This window comes from Myotis lucifugus, unplaced genomic scaffold (genome assembly GCF_000147115.1).
Source record: "Myotis lucifugus unplaced genomic scaffold, Myoluc2.0 scaffold_293, whole genome shotgun sequence".
Classification (NCBI taxonomy): Eukaryota; Metazoa; Chordata; class Mammalia; order Chiroptera; family Vespertilionidae; genus Myotis; species Myotis lucifugus.
In genome coordinates this window covers 1,012,390-1,031,291 of record NW_005871341.1, presented here as the reverse complement: position 1 = coordinate 1,031,291, position 18,902 = coordinate 1,012,390, and the positions used below count along the sequence as shown (strand labels likewise).

At 36.8% G+C, this 18,902-nt stretch overlaps 1 protein-coding gene across 9 annotated transcripts in view; it reads left to right on the top strand.

Moving 5' to 3' along the window:
* CFTR (cystic fibrosis transmembrane conductance regulator) overlaps positions 1 to 18,902 on the top strand; it is a 200,394-nt gene that overhangs the window by 146,948 nt on the left and 34,544 nt on the right. For all 9 annotated transcript variants that reach the window (XM_023763608.1, XM_023763605.1, XM_023763604.1 and 6 more), the window contains 2 exons: positions 919 to 1,019; positions 18,150 to 18,401. In XM_023763608.1, the coding sequence (XP_023619376.1) occupies positions 919 to 1,019; positions 18,150 to 18,401 (353 nt within the window). The remainder of the gene's footprint in view (positions 1 to 918; positions 1,020 to 18,149; positions 18,402 to 18,902) is intronic.

The following is an 18,902-nucleotide window of genomic DNA, read 5'->3' as shown; positions in this document are numbered from 1 at the left end:
CATTGCTTATTATGTACTGCTATAAATTTATCTTACTCTCATCTTAATCTTCAGAATGGCTAATATGTTGAAATTCTAAATAAATATCACCTATTTAAAATAAATGGTTTAGTACTAAGAAGATATACCTGCTGTCTTTGGTTTGTCTTCTATTAGAGGAATTATGGAAGCAAAATTTTCAATTAATAATCATAGGATGAATTACTAGTATTTCATCTGTTTTTTAGAACACTATGACAAGTTTATCATGCATAAGACACAAAGACTTTTAATTGTGATTTGATAACATAAAGTTATAATAATTGAAGAACATTTGTATTGGAAGATTTTTATGGTCATAAATACTGAATATTTACGAATTTTAATTAGTGGTCCTCTCCAGCCCTGGAAATCTATTTACTCTATAAACACTTAAGTTTTGTTCTTCCTGGGTGAACTAGTTGTTTTTTTTTATAACATAAATGGCAGTCTTCCCTTTCCAAATGCCAGACCTGTGGAATTCCCTGTGAAACTGTAAGCCCACTTTCTTCCCAACAGCATCTGAATTCTTTGTAGAAGAGCTCATTGAGACACAGGGCTTTTCCCCCATTGTCTATTGTAGTCTTTGAAGGTATTATTACTCACAGAGTAATAGTAGAAAAGATAAACATGGTATATGCCCAGCACCAACGGCCCCTTCAATATCTGAAACATTGAAAAAAGGGCAACTCTTTCCTAATCTTCAATCATTCTTTGATTTAAAACCCTGACTGAATACTTACTATATGCAGGGCATTATTACTAGTGATAGATGGTGAACTTAGATGAAAGTTGATGAAAACTGGCACAAAATTGAAATGTAACTTTAAATGATGTATAAATAAAGGGGTTCATGAGAGGAATATCATAACGTTTGTTTCTATCTTTGTTCCCCCATAGGTGATGGAGAAGGAACAGTAGGTATCATTCTAACATTAGCCATGAATATCATGAGTACGCTGCAGTGGGCTGTAAACTCCAGCATAGATGTGGATAGTTTGGTAAGTAATTCTTATTTTTTAAATATTTTTTTATGAAAATTTCAGACAAACCAACAATTGCAGGAAATAACATAAGGGACAACTAGGTACCCTACCCCCACATTAAGGCATAAAACATTACAAATAAATTGAAGGTCATTATGTGTCTCTTACTAAACCCATAGTTCTTCTTTCCTCCATATAGATAACCACAATCGAGATCTAGTGCCACAGTGAGCATTCTTACAGTCTCCTGGTCCAGGCTCTTTGTAGGGTAGATAATTATATCACTGGGTCATAGAATTAAACCCCATTCAACTTTACTATTTGATGATAAATTGTTCTCAAATCTGTTGTACCAGTTTATGTTCCCATCATTCGAGTATAATGATTGTCATAGATCCATCCCTAGGATATACAACACTTGATATTTTCAGGCTTTTTACTTTTTGGCAATCAGATGTGAAATGATTATTAAGGAGATAGGGCAGCTTAATACATATTGATTGGCCATTTGATTTTTTGCTTCTGTTCATGGCTTGTTCATATTGATTTCTTATTTTTCAAATAGACTGCGCTTTTTTCTTAATTGATTTGTAGGAGCTTATGAGTTCTGGATCAGTTATCAGTTCTATACATTTCAAACATGGTCCCCCAGTCAGTGGCTGGTCTTTTAGTGTCTTTTGATGAAAAGAAGCTTTTAATTTATTAGCCTTTCCTTTTATGTTTTGTGTGTTTGGTATTGTGTTTAAGAAATTCTTACCTGTCTTGGGTTTTCAAATTTATCAGCATTACCTTTTTTTACTATATTCTTTTCTTAGTATTAAAAATTCCCAATGTGTAGTCATAGCTCCTTTCTCATCTTTAAGTGTTTATCATTGCCTTCTCTCTTTTTACTTGATCTGTATTACATTTGTATCATTGACTGGTGTATGCAAATATCATATTTTGGTTTGGTTGTTTCTCCTGTCTTATTTCCCTAGAATGCAGAGCCTGCAGTAGGTCTATGAGCTACACAGTGTCAGGGGCACAATCCCGTTGCTGCAAGAATGAGAGATAAAGGAAGCAAGGCAGATTTCCCATTTTTATTTAAAAAAACACAAATACATAATTTTCAATCAGACAGTGTAGTTTGTCTGGATAGCTTAATCATCAACTTTTCTTAGTCTATTGGAGTACTCTACTTAAAACCAGTCATCCATTACTGCATTGGTGGAGGGTCTAGAAACCCATGTTGAGAAATACTTTTATTGCAGTCCAAGTTCCTTTTCCCATTCTTGAGGCAGTTCACTTGTTCTCAAACCACACACATTCATTCAGCTGTGACATTTGTATATTCAATTCCTGCCAGAACAAATATCATTATAAAAAATCTCTAAGGAAAAAAACCCAAACCTTCTAATGTCCTTTTTTTTTTGCCTATGTATCTTTTTTTACATTTTTTTAATTTTAATTTTTTCCTTTATTGATTAAGATATTACAAACGTGTCCTTATCCCCCCATTGTCTTCCACAACCCCCCCCCCATGCCCTCATCCCCCGGTGTCTGTATCCACTGGTTAGGCTTATATGCATGCATACAAGTCCTTTGGTTGATCTCTCCCCCTTAACCCCACCCTCCCCTGCCTTCCCTCTGAGGTTTGAGCATCTGATCGATACTTCTCTGTCACTTCTCTTTCTCTAGATCTATTTTTGTTCATCGGTTTATGCTGTTCATTATAATCCACAAATGAGTGATATCATGTGATATTTATCTCTGACTGACTTATTTCACTTATCATAATCTTAATGTTTTATTTAACCAAAGAATTTTTATAATTCATTAGAATGTAATTTAACCTTAACATGATTTATAGTAGGGTTTATCTCTTTTCCTTTAACATTTTTTTTTTTTTTTTAGTTTGGCCAGCTCTTTTTAGCTACTCATTCATCTCCTCACTTAGCTTTCATGCTTTTAGGGTTGGGTCTCATAAATGTACTTTAAAATGTTTCTGTTGAAAAATATCAGGAGAAGAGTAAATAAATATTGTGCTTGCATTTATTTAATTCTTTGTTCCAGGTTGCTACAACTTTGACTTTATAATTAAAATTTTCATTATGTCACCTCTTTTTCTAAAATATCTCTTCAACCTGTATATTCACAATTCCTTTCTCTTTGCCATATTAGTTGTCTTGGTTTAGGTATCAACTTCTACACAGTGATGCCAAAACCTTTGTTCTTGCAGTTCTATTCTGTATGTCCAGTCTCCATTAAGGTATCCTTAAGGTATTTTTCCTTCTCTAGGTTTTCACATGGCATCCTGGGCTTTGTGACCCATGTTTTGACATTGTGTCTTTCATCTCCTAATTTAAAAGGAATTTTGCAAAGAACTATTATGTCCTAATACAGACTATAAAAGGTGTCAGTATTTGGCCCCTGCCAGAATTTCTCAGTGGTTAGAGCGTTGGCCCGTGCACTGAAGGATCTTAGGTTCCATCCCCAGCTTTAGGGCCATGCTGTGGGCAACCAATCAATGTGTCTCTCTCACATCGTTTTTTTCTCTCTCTGTCTCTGTCTCTTTCTCTCCCTCTCCCTCCCTCCCTCCCTCCCTCCCTTCCACTTTCTCTAAAAACCAATCGAAACAATATCCTTAGGTGAAGATTAACAAAAAAAAGTGTCAATATGCCCTAACCGGTTTGGCTCAGTGGATAGAGCGTCTGCCTGTCCAGGTTTGATTCCGGCCAAGGGCATGTACCTTGGTTGCAGGCACATCCCCGGTAGGGGGTGTGCAGGAGGCAGCTGATCGATGTTTCTCTCTCATCGATGTTTCTAACTCTCTATCCCTCTCCCTTCCTCTCTGTAAAAAATCAATAAAATATATATTTTTAAAAAGTGTCAATATTTGCATTTTATCTCATTTTTTAAAAAGTCATGTTCTTTAGTTTGATGATCAAAGTTATTGTGTTAGTTTTCATTTCCTGGTCAAATCACACAGTGGTCTTTCCAGAGCCTCAGTGGGCATTTATTTTAGGTATTAATTCCCATCATACTGCTTTCACCCATGCAATTGCTAAAGTTGTACATTAATATTTTTTAATTTTCACCTGGCATATGTTCAGAGTACAAGGGGAGATATCTATGTCCTCAAGTTTCACATTTGAATGATCTTAACAATAAAGGACTTTGTGACCTCTGAAGTAAAAACTCAATATGTTCTCATTTTTATCTTACTGATTTGTTAACCGAATTCAGATCTCACTTTAAAATGCAGTAAACAAAGTGTTTTGTTTGATGCATGCTTTTAGTTTTCTGCTGGGCAACTGAGAAAAAACTCTTTAGATTTGTAAAGAATATTTTATTTCCTCATTTGACATGGACACAGAGTCAAATGTCAACAGAACTACGAAGTTATTAAAATGGCAATATGACTTTTCTTTTATAGCTTATCCATTGCTTATTACCCGGGGCCTAACTTTCAACCAGTAATGGTAATTGGATGATATTACTTCCTCATCACTACTTCTAGCCACTTTGTATTTATGATGGACTATACATCTCAAATATCTGCACTCAAAACTGGCCAAGAACCCTTTTATTACACTTTCCTAATTAATTACCTGTTTTTCTTTTTCATTGAATTTATTGGGGTAACATTGGTTAATAAATTATATAGGTTTCAGGTATACAATTCTATAATCTGTATATTGTTTTGTGTGTTCGCCACCCCAAGTCAAGTTTCCTTCCATCACCATTTATCCCCCCTATACCTTCTACTTCCCCCCACACCCTTTTCATTCTGGTAATTGCCATACTGTTGTCTGTTTGTATGAGGGTTTTCTTTTTCTTAATCCCTTCACCTTTTCACCCAGCTCTGCCACCCGCCTCACCTCTGACAGCTGTCAGTCTGTTCTCTATCTATTAATATTTTTTTATTTTGTTCATTAGATTCCATATATAAGTAAAAGCATATGGCACTTGTCTTTTTATGACTGGCTTATTTCACTTAGCATAATGTTCTCCAGGTCCATCCATGCTGTTGCAAAGCGTAAGATTTCTTTCTTTTTTACGGCCAAGTGGTATTCCATTGTATCCACTCATGTACTGATGGACACATGGGCTGCTTCCAAATCCTGGCTATTGTAAATAATGCTGCAAAGGAACATAGGGGTGCATATATTCTTTCTAATTCGGGTTTCAAGTTTCTTTGAATATATTCCCGGAAGTGGAATCACTGGGTCACAAGGCAGTTCCATTTTTAACTTTTTAAAAATATATATTTAAAAAGAGAAGAAGGGAGAGAGGTAGAGAGATAGAAGCATTAATGATGAGAATCACTGATTGGCTGCCTCCTGTATGTCCCTACTGGGGGGATTGAGCCTGCAACCCAGGCATGTGCCCTTGGCGGGAATTGAACCTGGTACCCTTTAGTCCACAGGCTGACACTCTATCCACTGAGACAAACCAGCTAGGGCTCCATTTTTAATTTTTTGAGGTAACTTCATACTCCTTTCCACAGTGGCTGCACCAATCTGTATTTCCACTGATAAGGGTACCCTTTTGTCCACATCCTCACCAACACTTGTTTGTTGACTTATTGTTGGTAGCCATTTTAACAGATGTGAGGTGATAACTCATTGTATTTTAACAGATGTGAGGTGATAACTCATTGTAGTTTTAATTTCTTTAATGATTAGTAATATTGAGCATCTTTTCAAGTGTCTATTCAGGTCCTTTGCCAATTTTTTAATTGGATTGTTTCTTTATTTTGGTGTTGAATTTTATGTTCTTTATAAATTTTGGATATTAACCCCTTATCATGGGGGAATATGTTCTCCCATTCAGTAGCTTCTCTTTTTATTCTGTTGATCGTTTTCTTTGCTGTGCAAAAAATGTTTTAGTTTGATGTAGTCTCATTTGTTTATTTTTTATTTTGTTTCCCTTGCCTGAGGAGATACATGAGAAAAAAATATTGCTAAGAGAAATGCCCGGGATTTTACTGCCTATGTTTTCTTCTAGGATTTTTATGGTTTCAAGTCTAACATTTAAGTCTGTAATCCATTTTGAGTTTATTCTTGTGTATCGTGTCAGTTGGTGGTCTAGTTTCATTTTTTTTTGCATGTATCTGTTCAATTTTCCCAGCACCATTGATTAAATAGACTATCTTTAGTCCATTGTGTGTTTTGTCTCCATGTCAAATATTAATTGACCATGAGGCCATGGGTTCATTTCTAGGCTCAATATTCTGTTCCATTTATATCTATATCTCTGGTTTTATGCCAGTATCATGCCAGTTTGATTACTATGGTTTTTGTAGCATAGTTTGATTACAGCTAGTGTGATTCCTTCTACTTTGTTTTTCTTTCTCAAGATTGCTGTGGCTATTTGGGGTCTTTTGTGGTTTCATATATATTTTTAGAATGTTTGTTCTAGTTCTGTGAAATACAACATTGATAAATTGATATTAATTGCATTGAATATACAGATTGCTTTGGGTCGTATGGACATTTTAGTTATGTTAATTCTTCCTATCCATGAACCTGGTATATTCATTCTTCCACTTATTTGTATTTTCTTCAATTTCTTTCTTCTGTGTATTTGAGTCTCTCTCCAGAGCCACATACCCCAAATTTGTGTCTTGGGACTTTAGTTGACTTAGCTCTCTCTCTGCCAGAGTCCAGGGTAAGTGACTGTGAATGGAATTCTGTGTTTTGGCCCAATAAGAATGCACCTGTGTCTCTAGAAAACTCCTGTCTCTCCCTGGCAGATAGAACCCCCACTGATTTTCACAGCCAGATGTTATGTGGTGCTTCTTCCTGGGTCTGGTGCTCTGAGCTAGGGAACCCAGCTTGTGGTTGAGACCCCAGGCTTATTAGGGGGAACCCTGCAGCTGAGATATCCCTCCAGACTGTTAGCCACCACTTGTGGGAGTGGGGCCAGCCCTTTGTGCATCTCTGCCCTTCCTACTAGTCTAGTGTCTTCTGTAAAACCTTGGTTCTAAGACTTGTCTTCAGGCTAGTCTTCAGTTGGTTATTCAGGATGATTGTTCTAATTTAGCTGTAATTTCACTTTGGTCCTGGGAGGAGGTTAGTGTAGCATTCTACTTATTCCACCACCATCTTGGATCTCCCTAATTAATTCTTTATTTTATTCCCCAAGATAATTCCTTCCTACCTTTTTGCCTCTTCTCAGGTGCTTTAATAATTCTACTTTTTTCACTCTCAGCCAATGACCTTGCTACATACTTTATAGAAAGAAAAAAACAAGATGCAACCAGAAAGAAGCACCTCATTTCTCTTCACCAGTTGCACTACCCTGCTGAAACTCTATTCATGTGCTCCACCTTCCTTCTGTGTCTTTGCTCTTGTATAAAGGCCAGTAATATGCAATTAACCTTTCTTGTTTGGATCTTTCTCTCTAGCTTACAACTACCTTCCCTTGACCTCCAGCTTACACCCCATTTCATTGACCTATTTACAGCCAAACTTCTTGAAGACTTCCTGTCTCCATTTCCTTTTCCCCATTCTTTCTACAACCTATTTCAGTTCATTTCTATCACCCCTGTGACTCATGATCAATATCTTGCCAGAGCCAATGCTCTTGTCTCCCTCAATTTCTAAGCAGTATTTATGCCATGGAAAAATCCTTCTCATGATACTTTCCTCTCTTATTTTCATGATACCACTTTCACCTTGTGTTCCTGCTACCTCTCTGATTCTACCTTTCTCCTCTTTGCTGGTCCTTGAGGGGTTTTTTTTTGTTGTTGTTGTTTTTTGCACATTTCTTAAACCTCAGCTATATTCTAGCCCTCTTCTATCTACACTCTCTCTAGCTGTTGTTATCTAACTCCATAATTCAGAACCCATCTTTTACGCTGCAGTAAAAAAGAAGGAATTCTTACCTTTTACAACAGCATGGATGGAACTGGAGAGCATTATGCTAAGTGAAATAAGCCAGTCACAGAAAGATAAATATCACATGATCTCACTCATTTAGGGAAAATAATGAACAACATAAACTGATGAACAAAAACAGATCCAGAGATAGAGAAGCATTGATCAGACCATCAAACCTCAGAGGGAAGGTAGGGGAGGGTGGGGGTAAGGGGGAGAGATCAACCAAAGGACTTGTATGCATGCATATAAGCCTAACCAACGGACACAGACACCAGAGGGGTGAGGGCATGAGTGGGGGGTGGGGTGGGGAGGGGCAATGGGGCAATAAGGACACATATGCAATATCTTAATCAATAAAGAAAAAAAAAATTTTTTAAAGAGAGCAAATCCTGAATTCTCCTTACAAGGAAAAAAACACCCATCTCTTAAAGGATCACACATTCATATCTGTAGTTTAGACTACTACCCTGCTCTCTAAACATACATCCAAGTACTGATTTGATACCTCCAAGTGTTCACAAAACACAGTGATAGGTATCTCCCAGGAGACTTGACATTTTAGGCCATAAGTTCTTGGCCAGAAGCTCTTCAAAATACACATAGAATATCTAGAGATGATTGAAAAAGAACGAGTGTCTATTCTATCTACTAATTTGTCTAGGTTTATTTAGCAGGTTGGAAAAAACTATGCGAACCTTGGCACCTTATGAATAATATACAGCAGGTTCTCAAATAACATTTTTTCATTCAATGTCATTTTGTTATAGCATTAATGAGATGCTGTAGGAACCTTAATTCTTACTTATATCAATTAGCTTATAGTAAAATTGGTTTCATTATACATCCTTTTGCTTAAAGTCACGATTGACAATGTTAAGTGAGGACTTACTATAGTATAATAGATTGTGAATCACCCTAGAAATTAAAAAATATTGTAATTTATCAGAGTTTAATTTAATAATTTCCACTATAAACTCCCATGTTAGGGGATTTCCAATTATTCAATTGATAACATTGTTTTGAAAACTGTTACTTCATTCTTCATTTTAGCACAAATTGTGTATAGTTTTCTCTATTCATATCAATTACATATCTCATACCATTCTGTAGATGGGATGAAAAGAGAAATGTTTATTTGTTTTAACTCCATACATCAAATATTATATAGATTGTAGTTGTTATTGCTAATGCTATTTTATTAAATTTGTTGCATTCTTAATTAACAAAGTCGAGTACTGAGTTATTCCCTATAGAGTCACAAGATGCCTGTCAGTTTTAGTGCCATAAAGCTCTCTTTCTCCTATTCTTAGCTAGATAAGCATTATGTATATCTAGATTTCTGCCTCCATGAGTGAATGAATGAAAAATAAATGCATGAATAAATAAATAAGACCTAAAGGGTACAAAGGTGATGTATCAAGCCATCTGGTGACTGACAACTTGCCTACAATCATAGTCTTTGTTTGAATGAGGCAGTTGACAGTTTATGTCTTTTTAGGGCTATCTGTTATATAGTGAGCATAACTACTACTATTTGTGATACTTTAAACAATAAAATTAAATTAAAAAACAAAACGAAAGATCTGAGCATTTTATCCTGCTTCCTTAATTCTCTAACGACATCAGCAGATAAACCATCCCAGTGTGTTGTGTGTTCCTTATAATACAAGAGGAAGGAAACAATGAGCAGGGAAGATTGTGCATCTGTAGGGCTCACATTTAGATTCCAGTTAATGGGGCAACAAAGTTTTTGCAAGATTGATGCAATCTGAAAAGAGTTTTCTGTCAATAGAAACTTATTTTGTTTCTCCTTTGTCCTTTCATTGCCGTGTTTATTTTGGGTTTAGTAAAGATGGGAAGAGAAAGGGAGAACCTGACTTTTCTTCATTGCTTCTGATGCCTAATTATCTGGTATTGAAAATTGTTTCTCTCCAGGCTGGGTGACTCAGTTGGTTTGAGTTTCGTCCCATACACTGAGCCTTTGTGAGTTTGATCCCCGGTTTGGGTGTGGGAGGCAACCAATTGATGTTTCTCTCTCACATTGATGTCTCTGTATCTCTCACATTGATATCTCTCTTTCTCTCCCTCTCTCTCTCTCTTGCTCTCCCTCCCTCTCTCTCTAAAATCAATAGACACATCCTCTGGTGAGGATTGAAAATGAAAGAAAGCCCTAACCGGTTTGGCTCAGTGGATAGAGCGTTGGCCTGCGGACTGAAAGGTCCCAGGTTCGATTCCGGTTAAGGGCATGTACCTTGGTTGCAGGCACATCCCCAGTAGGAGGTGTGCAGGAGGCAGCTGATCAATGTTTCTCTCTCATCGATGTTTCTAACTCTCTATCCCTCTCCCTTCCTCTCTGTAAAAAATCAATAAAATATATTTTTTTAAAAATGAAAGAAAATAGTTTCTGCTATAAGAATCTGAGAGGAGGGTTCATTTATCTTGTGTGTGTGTGTGTGTGTGTGTGTGTGTGTATGCACGTGTGCATGCGTTCGCACATTTTGCCTCCTTTTAATGGCCTCTTGATCATATCTTTGTTTTTCGGTTCTCATGAGCCATTGTGGTATATTTTCCTCTCATGACCTCTATCCCAAGATTTCTTTCCATCTAACCATTCTCGTTCCATCCTGCAGAGTGGTTTTCTACTCTGCATTTCATTCTGGCCTTACACCCAAAACTTGAGGACTTAGACACAACATTAACACCCTTGAGAGATTCACTTTGCTTGTTTGTAAGATGAAACAGTTTGGTTAGGAATTTTCTAAGATTCCTATCAGCTCTGATATTTTCTCTCTTCTGAACTCTTTTCATATGAAAGATTCCAACCATTGATTGGCACCTCCCAGGCATTATTCTAGATGCTCACAGGAAGCACACATGTCTGCCATAGTCAGAGCTGATTAAAGCACTCGGAACCAGTTAATGTTCTGTGGTCCTGAGTTAGTCGGAGAGGCTTATGAGAACTCTAAGGGATTGCTGGAGTGCTGAAAAGTTTGAAAATTAGTTGAGCTTTGTGCCTGTCACTTCAACTTTCTATGTTTAGATTTTCTCATTTATAGCCAGAAGGAAGGGAGTACAGTGGAGCCTTGACTTATGAGTGTCCCGACTAACAAGTTTTTCGAGATACGAGCCGTCTCTCGGCTGATTTTTTGCTTTGAGTTGCGAGCTAAAATTCGGGTTACGAGCCAGCTTCAGATACCCCACCGCTAGTTGGTGCAGCGAACGTCACAGTGAACACCACAACATCAGCCCAGCATCATGTGTCTCACTCGTTCACTTTAAGCGGTTAGCTCTTAGTTGAAGCATCAGTGTTGTGCTCGCATTTGTGCTTGCAGTTATTTTGCAAAACTTCGTTTTGGGGTGTCTGGAACGGATTAATGGCATTTCAATTCATTGTAATGGTGAAAATTGATTTGACATACGAGTAATTTGAGTTACGAGCTCTGTCACGGAACGAATTAAACTCGTAAGTCAAGGCCCCACTGTAGATCGGAGGTTCTCAACCTGGCAGCACATGAGGAATTATAAAATTTTAGATTACTCAAGGTCCTATAAGACAAATTAAATCAGTTCTATTGGTTGGGGGCAGGTGTCTATATTTTTTAAACTGTTTCAAATGATTCTAATGTGTATCTGGACTTGTGAATCACTAGATTAGATGGCCTCTAAAATTCATTTTAGTTCCGATTTTCTGAGTCATGGCAAGGGATCAGCAAACATATTCCTGCTAAGGGTCAGATAGTAACTATTTTCAGCTCTGCAGGCTATAAGGTCTCTAGTCAACTTCCCTACTCTGCCTTTGTGAACAAATGGATATAGCTTATTTGGCCATTGAGCCAGTTTTGCTGACTTCTGATATATGGCATAGAATTTACTTTAGAATTAATGGACCATCAGCAAATCATTTTTATCCTAGATATTGACCAGTGATAGATAGATAGATAGGTAGATAGATAGATAGATAGATTTAAATGATCTACAAGACAAATAAAGGATGATGCTTAATTGCTTAATGACAGAGTTTGGGGAAGCCACAATATTTCAAAATTAAGATGCTTAGAAAAGCCTGTTATTTATTGAAATAGTAAAAACCGGGACAAAATATTTTTTAATATATTTTATTGATTTTTCATAGAGAGGAAGGGAGAGGAATAGAGAGTTAGAAACATGGATGAGAGAGAAACAGCGATCAACTGCCTCCTGCACACCTCCTACCGGGGATGTGCCCGCAACCAAGGTACATGCCATGCCCTTGACTGGAATCAAACCCAAGACCCCTTAGTCCGCAGGCTTACGCTCTATCCGCTGAGCCAAACCAGTTTGGGTGACAAAATATTTTGATATGTCATTTTAAACTTCTCTTCTTGAGCTTTTCTTTGAAATATTTTTAGTGGATACCACAAGACATACAATTGCATTCACCAAACACCTGCTGATGGCTTGTCATGTGCTTAAAAAAACACAACAAAACAAAACACAAGACAGAGTGTAAATAATCTCCAATTTAAATAATAGATTCAATGAATGATGTCAGACAAAAGGGTAAATCTGAGTCTTCCTTTGTCTGTTGGCACACTTAGTACCATGATTACTAAAGCTCTTAATTAATGAAAATAAGCATCAGCATATTTTTGATACCTTCATGTTTACTTAGAACAAGTATTTTGTCATTAGTTGTAATGGATTTTCTTTCTCTTATGTCAAAAACAATCTCTGTAACTTCTTGCAGTCAGAGAGAGTGACACTAACTTGCCCTGTGTTTGCCACAGGTTAGAGTATATAAATCATTTGTGAGATAGCAAGTGGTAATAATTTACTAAGGGTTAGTTTATAGTATACTATAAGTAACTCACTTATGCTGTTAATGTTAATAATTTATAGCAATATGGTACTGACTTTTTACTCCAGGAGCACAAGTGATAGACACAGAGAACTAGACCAGAGAAGCTGTGATTTAAAATATTTTAATACCTACTTTTACATACTTCACATTCTAAAAATTTCTCTTGTAAAATGTGTGATGTTTTTCACATAATGTAAGTTTTCAAGATGTTTCTCTTAACATTTACTTCTGGGCAATCTTCCTATAATAACCAGTTATTTGCAGTATTGCCAGCCAGACATGAGGATTATAAAATAAATTTTCTATTGTCATGGCTTTTGGATGCCTGGGTTTCTAAACAACCAAAGGATAACAGGAACTAGAATATTTTTGTGAGAGAGAGAAATGTGGCTTCATGACTTATTCTAGAAAAGGTCTTTAAACCTTCTCGCCCCTCTTTGTCAACAAAAGTGAAAAGGAAAACGAGGAATTATTTTCTTTTTCCACTTTGACATGTTCCTTATAAAGCAAGTTTGAGGTGAGGCTATGGAGCTACCTTTTTGTTAAAACTATCACACTCCCCATAGACTGTTCTCCTGTACTTAGATTAGTAACTTTAAATATTACTATAAAGGTAATGAGACTCAGTTTTAAAGATTGACCTAGGATACTTTTTGGAGCATAGTAAATCTGAATAATGAAACCAAAAATTTTAAGCAGATGATTCTCAAGCAAAAGTCCCACCTTGTTTTGGCTAAACTCCAATTTTATAAAAATCTGTACAGATTATGTCAAGTTTTCCTTTTCACAAAAAGAGAAGATTCAATGCTCAAGGCTCATTTTTGCTTCATCATTTACTTTTCATAATCTAAATGCTCCCACCTAAACTGGGGGTGGCTGCACTGTGACTGCTCTCAGCGGGCCAGACAGAGCTGCCCCTCATCCCTCCTCTGGCAACGCTTTTCTACGCACAGGAAGCAGCATCTTAAGGTTGGGAGTTTGCCAGTTGGCAGTCACTCTCGATAATTGCCAAATCTGAATTTCCACCTAACTCTGTCTGGACAGTGGCATAGCAGTTTTTACATGTCATCTGAAAATGTTAGTCGACATTCTAAATTCGAAAAGGATTAAGTTAGGTTTAAAAGCTCAGTGGAAACAAATAGATGAGACTAAAAATAGTTTGGTGTGTTGCAACTTCCTTCTAATCCAAATAGCAAAGTATATTTTCAGGTTGAGGAGCTCAGAGGTACAATTGCAGCCAGGATTACCTACTTAACTACTCACCACACTGCCATTCTCCCTACACAGACTGCTTTCTGCATGTGAGGTGGAACAATGGATTCATTTACCATTAATAAAGATTTCTTAAGCTATGCATTAAATGGGGAAAATACAAGAATGCTTTGAATAAAGTTATTGTCATAGGCACAGTAGGTTTAACATGAAGCCCCTGAAACATGAGCTACAGGCCCTATAATTTCAAAAGCCCTATACTTAATTATATATGCATAACTTTGATTGTGTTAAAAAGAAGAGCCCCTCAAATTACTTAAGTTTCAGGTTCCACAAAAACTAATTAAATACTAACTAATACCTTGTACTTCAAGTAGAATGTGTACATTGGCGAGCAGGTGAAGTGCAGGCAGTACTTAGTCATTAATAATAATATCTGGCCACATTACCTATTCAGTAGTGGCATTTCAGTGGTTGCAAAGCTGACCATAATGCAGATGTCCACCTTTGTCACCTTTCCTTCCTGTGAGAAAATGCGCTAACTTATGAATGAATGTCTGCTCATATTCTGTGGATGACTGCCCATTGTTAAGATTCATCTCTGATCACAGCTATGAATTTTTGGCTATGAAATCAAGTGTTCAAAAATATGTCTTTGCTTTTGCTATAGTCAGATATTTTTCCCACTCGAACATGTGTTCTACTGAGTGAAAGAAACAATCTCAGAGATCTTGCCAGAAGGAAGTCTACGTTCTGAGTGGAGTTTTCAGAATGCCAAGATACTAGGGGAAAGGCGCCTATCCGTTGTCATGCTCACTGTCTCTGAGGCGTTGAGGCTCTATCTGACCTAGAGGTGTGCAGTCCAGGTGGATTGAATCTTTGTCCTTGTCCTGACTGTGAGCTCTCCTTCGATGAGCTCCCTCTCTCAGTTTTTTCCATGTACCTGAGGCAGGAAGATCCTGAGGGATCAGAGGATTGGAATTCTTTGGCTTCCCTTCAGCACTACTTGGGAAATACAGGGAAACCAGTGCTCTGCCACCTGTGTCTAGACATGCCAAGCAATCATGTCCACTCCCTGCTCCCATGCCATGCCATGCCAGGCACCGGGAGCTGCTCTAAGGCAATGCCTGTGTCCTAGGTTCCAGCTTGGAATTGTGACACAGGCCTCCTCTTTTCTAAAACTGCCACATCTACTTGAGGATGGAACCAGAGTTGGGGTGCAGGGCAGGACTCCTTCTGAGAGGAACGGGCGTGTCAGCCCTCTTGTTTACCCTCATTCATGAGTCAGATTGCGGAGTGAGGAGAGGAGCCAGCTCTCTTCCACAAACGTTCAACTGTGGCCAGCATTTCTGTGTACATACTGTACTATGAGTTCTTCTGGCTCTGGCTTTGGAAGCTTAAGCGCCAATATTCACGTGGCTTTAAATTTTCAAGCTACCAATCTCTGACTCCAAAAGCCAGTTTTTGAAACTTGAAAACCGGAATTGATTTTCTGTGCTCTGGTTCTGATGTGGCTTCTCCTCCAAGAAGCACTGAAAGTAGAAGGTGCACAGTGGAGAGCCGGTGAAGTGTAAGGCATTAGTTAGTCTTTAATAATAATATCTAGCCACATTATCTATTCAGTAGTGGCATTTTAGTGGTTGCAAAGTTGACCGTAATGCAGGGGTCCGCCTTTGTCACCTTTCCTTCCCGTGAGAACATGTGCTAACCCATGAATGAACGTCTGCTCCTATGCTGTGGATGAGTGCCCATCGTTAAGATGAACTTGTTCTTTTTCAGGTCAGGGTAACCAGGTCATGTTGTGGGCAACTATAAGAGTCTGGGGTCACTTTCAGCACCAAGACTGTATGAAAGATGAGAATTTGAAATTTTCATTTTCTAAATTTTATAGGGATGTCCTACTTGCCACATTAGGCATTAATAGTTTTGGGTCCACCCTCAAGGTGAGCCTCACTAATGGAGAATGTAATTTGGTGTGCACAAACACAGATCCCTACACAAAAAAATTACATACTTAATTCAGTGCTGCCAAAATAGTGGCTTTGGGTGTCATTTTAAAATAACACTGCACATAATTTTTAGTAGTTTAGATAGCAAGCCTTAAATGTTTTATTGATTGTTTGGAAGTATTAAAATGAAGGATTTTTGTTATATAGTGTTTTTCTTGGACATTCTAAAGCACTTAACAAAGACAAGTTTGGAATTCTTCATAGCACTGATATGTAGAAATAGCAACAGTTTCAACTATATTTTATAAAATTAAGCTAGATTTCTGCATTTCTCTCAATTTCTCATTTCAAGAGAGTGATGTTATTCTTATGCAGAATAAATAAGGTATTTGAAATGTATTTGAACTATTTTTCCTGCAGTTCCATTTCAGTAGTAGTTACAGTTATAATTTATCTTTCAGACTTTAAATAGACTAGCAGCTTTCTGTGTAAACTAATGAGAGTGAAATGCAAGAGTATATTTTAATTCAAAGTTAATAAAAAATAACAGAATCAGGATTTAACAGCCCCTGAAAGTCACCCATAATTTGAAATTTTAAAATATTACATGTAGGAGCAATAGTGATTATATGCTTTTGACATCCCCTCGAGTTGTTTATGATGGATGTGGGCTTTGGATACATTTCACATCCATTAACAGTGGGTTTGGCTTAAAAGCATTCTCTTCTTGAATCTTAAACAATTGTTGAAGGTAATTCCAAAATGAAAGAAACTGAAGCACAGATTTACTAGATAAAAGAAAGAACTTCATAAACAGCAGGCGTGATCAATGGCATGTGGAAACAGGCAGTACCATTAGGTGTGCTAAACTGGACCTTTGCATGTTCCATTGAGGATTAGTATCTAAATTCCTCAGCTTCATCTACCAGTCATCCCATACTAAAGATAATTTTTCCCAGTTAATTTTAAAGATGAAAAATAGAAGTACTAGAAGCACATGCTACAAATGCATTTCTTCCCACCTATTTTTTTGGCAAAAATATCATTTCTAATAAGCTAAGCCTTAATTATAAATAAAATAATACATTAACATTGTAAAGGAGAAGGATAAATACCTGATGGAGTAAAGCCAGAATCAACCATTAGTTTTAAGGCAAGAAAAGCAATAAATTTCAGCTAGTAAGCTAATAAGACATGGGAAGGGCCGAGTCACATTATTTTATGTACCATTGTTATATTCCATATTGTTATTTTCATTTCATATGCGATCTGTATTTTAAAAATTATATTCTTGCCCTAGCTGGTTTGGCTCAGTGGATAAAGCATTAGACTGCAGACTGGAAGGTCCTGGGTTCAATTCCAGTCAAGGGCACATGCTCGGGTTGCAGGCTTGATCCCCAGTAGGGGGCATGCAGGAGGCAGCCAATCAATGATACTCTCTCATCATTGATGTTTCTATCTCTCTCTCCCTCTCCCTTCCTCTCTGAAATCAATAAAAATATATTTAAAAAAAAATACTCCAAATTCCAATAAATCATAATTACTCATAGTTGAACTTTAATTTCTATATACATTAAATATATACATTATTAAATGTTATTTGAATAAGTTTATAAAGCAGACGCATATTCAATTTCAAATACAACCATTACACACAGGCATATTTTGCTTAGCAATGGAAATTAATCTTTAAAATGATTGAAATGTAATTATTTAACTACAGATGTATGCCAATGACTTAAATTTTTTGAAGCCTTTTGTGAGGTTATTCAATATTTACTAATCATCAAGAGTTCACTTACTACCCAGCTGACATATAGAATTGTGGGGAGTTGTTAAGACACTTCAAGAGAAAAGCAAGAATCTTCTGCGCTAGTTTTGAGGTGTGGAACATTTTATTATAATGTACAAGTTGTACAACATTGTGCAGTGCTGCTCATAGTAGAAAATAGTTTTCTCCTTGACATTATCTGTTCTCTTGAGTATAGTTTGGCTATTTATGTGTGACTTGCATACCTAAGAATTAAGTGATCAGAAAAATAAACAGGTCTAGCCAAAGCCCATTTATATAGGTCCTAGTTAAATCTCTTTGACTAAGCTTTTAATTCTATTCAATTATTTCCTGTGAGTTCATGGTAAAACCTTCTGACAAATAACCACAGGTTGACTAGCTAGTGTTACATCCTGCAAGTTACTTTTTAGGAAACATCAAACTAGTTATGACATTGCCTGCAGCTCTAAAACAAATAAAAATAAAATATTGTAATTTTCATTTCAGATGCGATCTGTGAGCCGCGTCTTTAAGTTTATAGACATGCAAACAGAAGAAAGTATATCCACCAAATCAAGAAAACCATCCAAGGATGGACAACTCTCGGAAGTTATGATTATTGAGAATCAGCATGCGAAGAAAGATGACATCTGGCCCTCAGGGGGCCAAATGATCGTCAAAGACCTCACAGCAAAATACATAGACAGAGGGAATGCCATATTAGAGAACATTTCCTTCTCCATAAGTCCTGGCCAGAGGGTGAGATTTCAACATTGCTTCCTTTTTTAGACCTGGATTCAGTGAGTTAATCTCAATAGCCTAGAATGATGTGTTCGTAGAATGCGTTTGTAGCACCATTATTGTAGACTAGGATCCATATTGAACACATATATTTCAAGTTGTTGTTATATGGAGCCATTATTTTTTTCCATATGAAATTTCGTTTGCAGAGTCCTGCATCTACATAATAGGTTAATTTAAATATGATTCCACTTACAGAATATCTATTTGATTAGTAGGTTACTCAGTAAAGAAGTCATTAAATAGAGCAAAATTATAACATTTTAGATGTTGTACCTTGAGACTATTTCCATTTTCTGTAAGAGAAATATCTTGTTGTTGACCTCATCTAATGTCTTAAATTTTACCTAATTTACACTCTGTCAAAGAAGTGGTACTTTTTTGCTATGCTTTTCCCCGTTTGTTTAGTTGGAGTTTTCGTCAAGGTATAGATCAATGTTCCCCCAGTAATTTACTAAG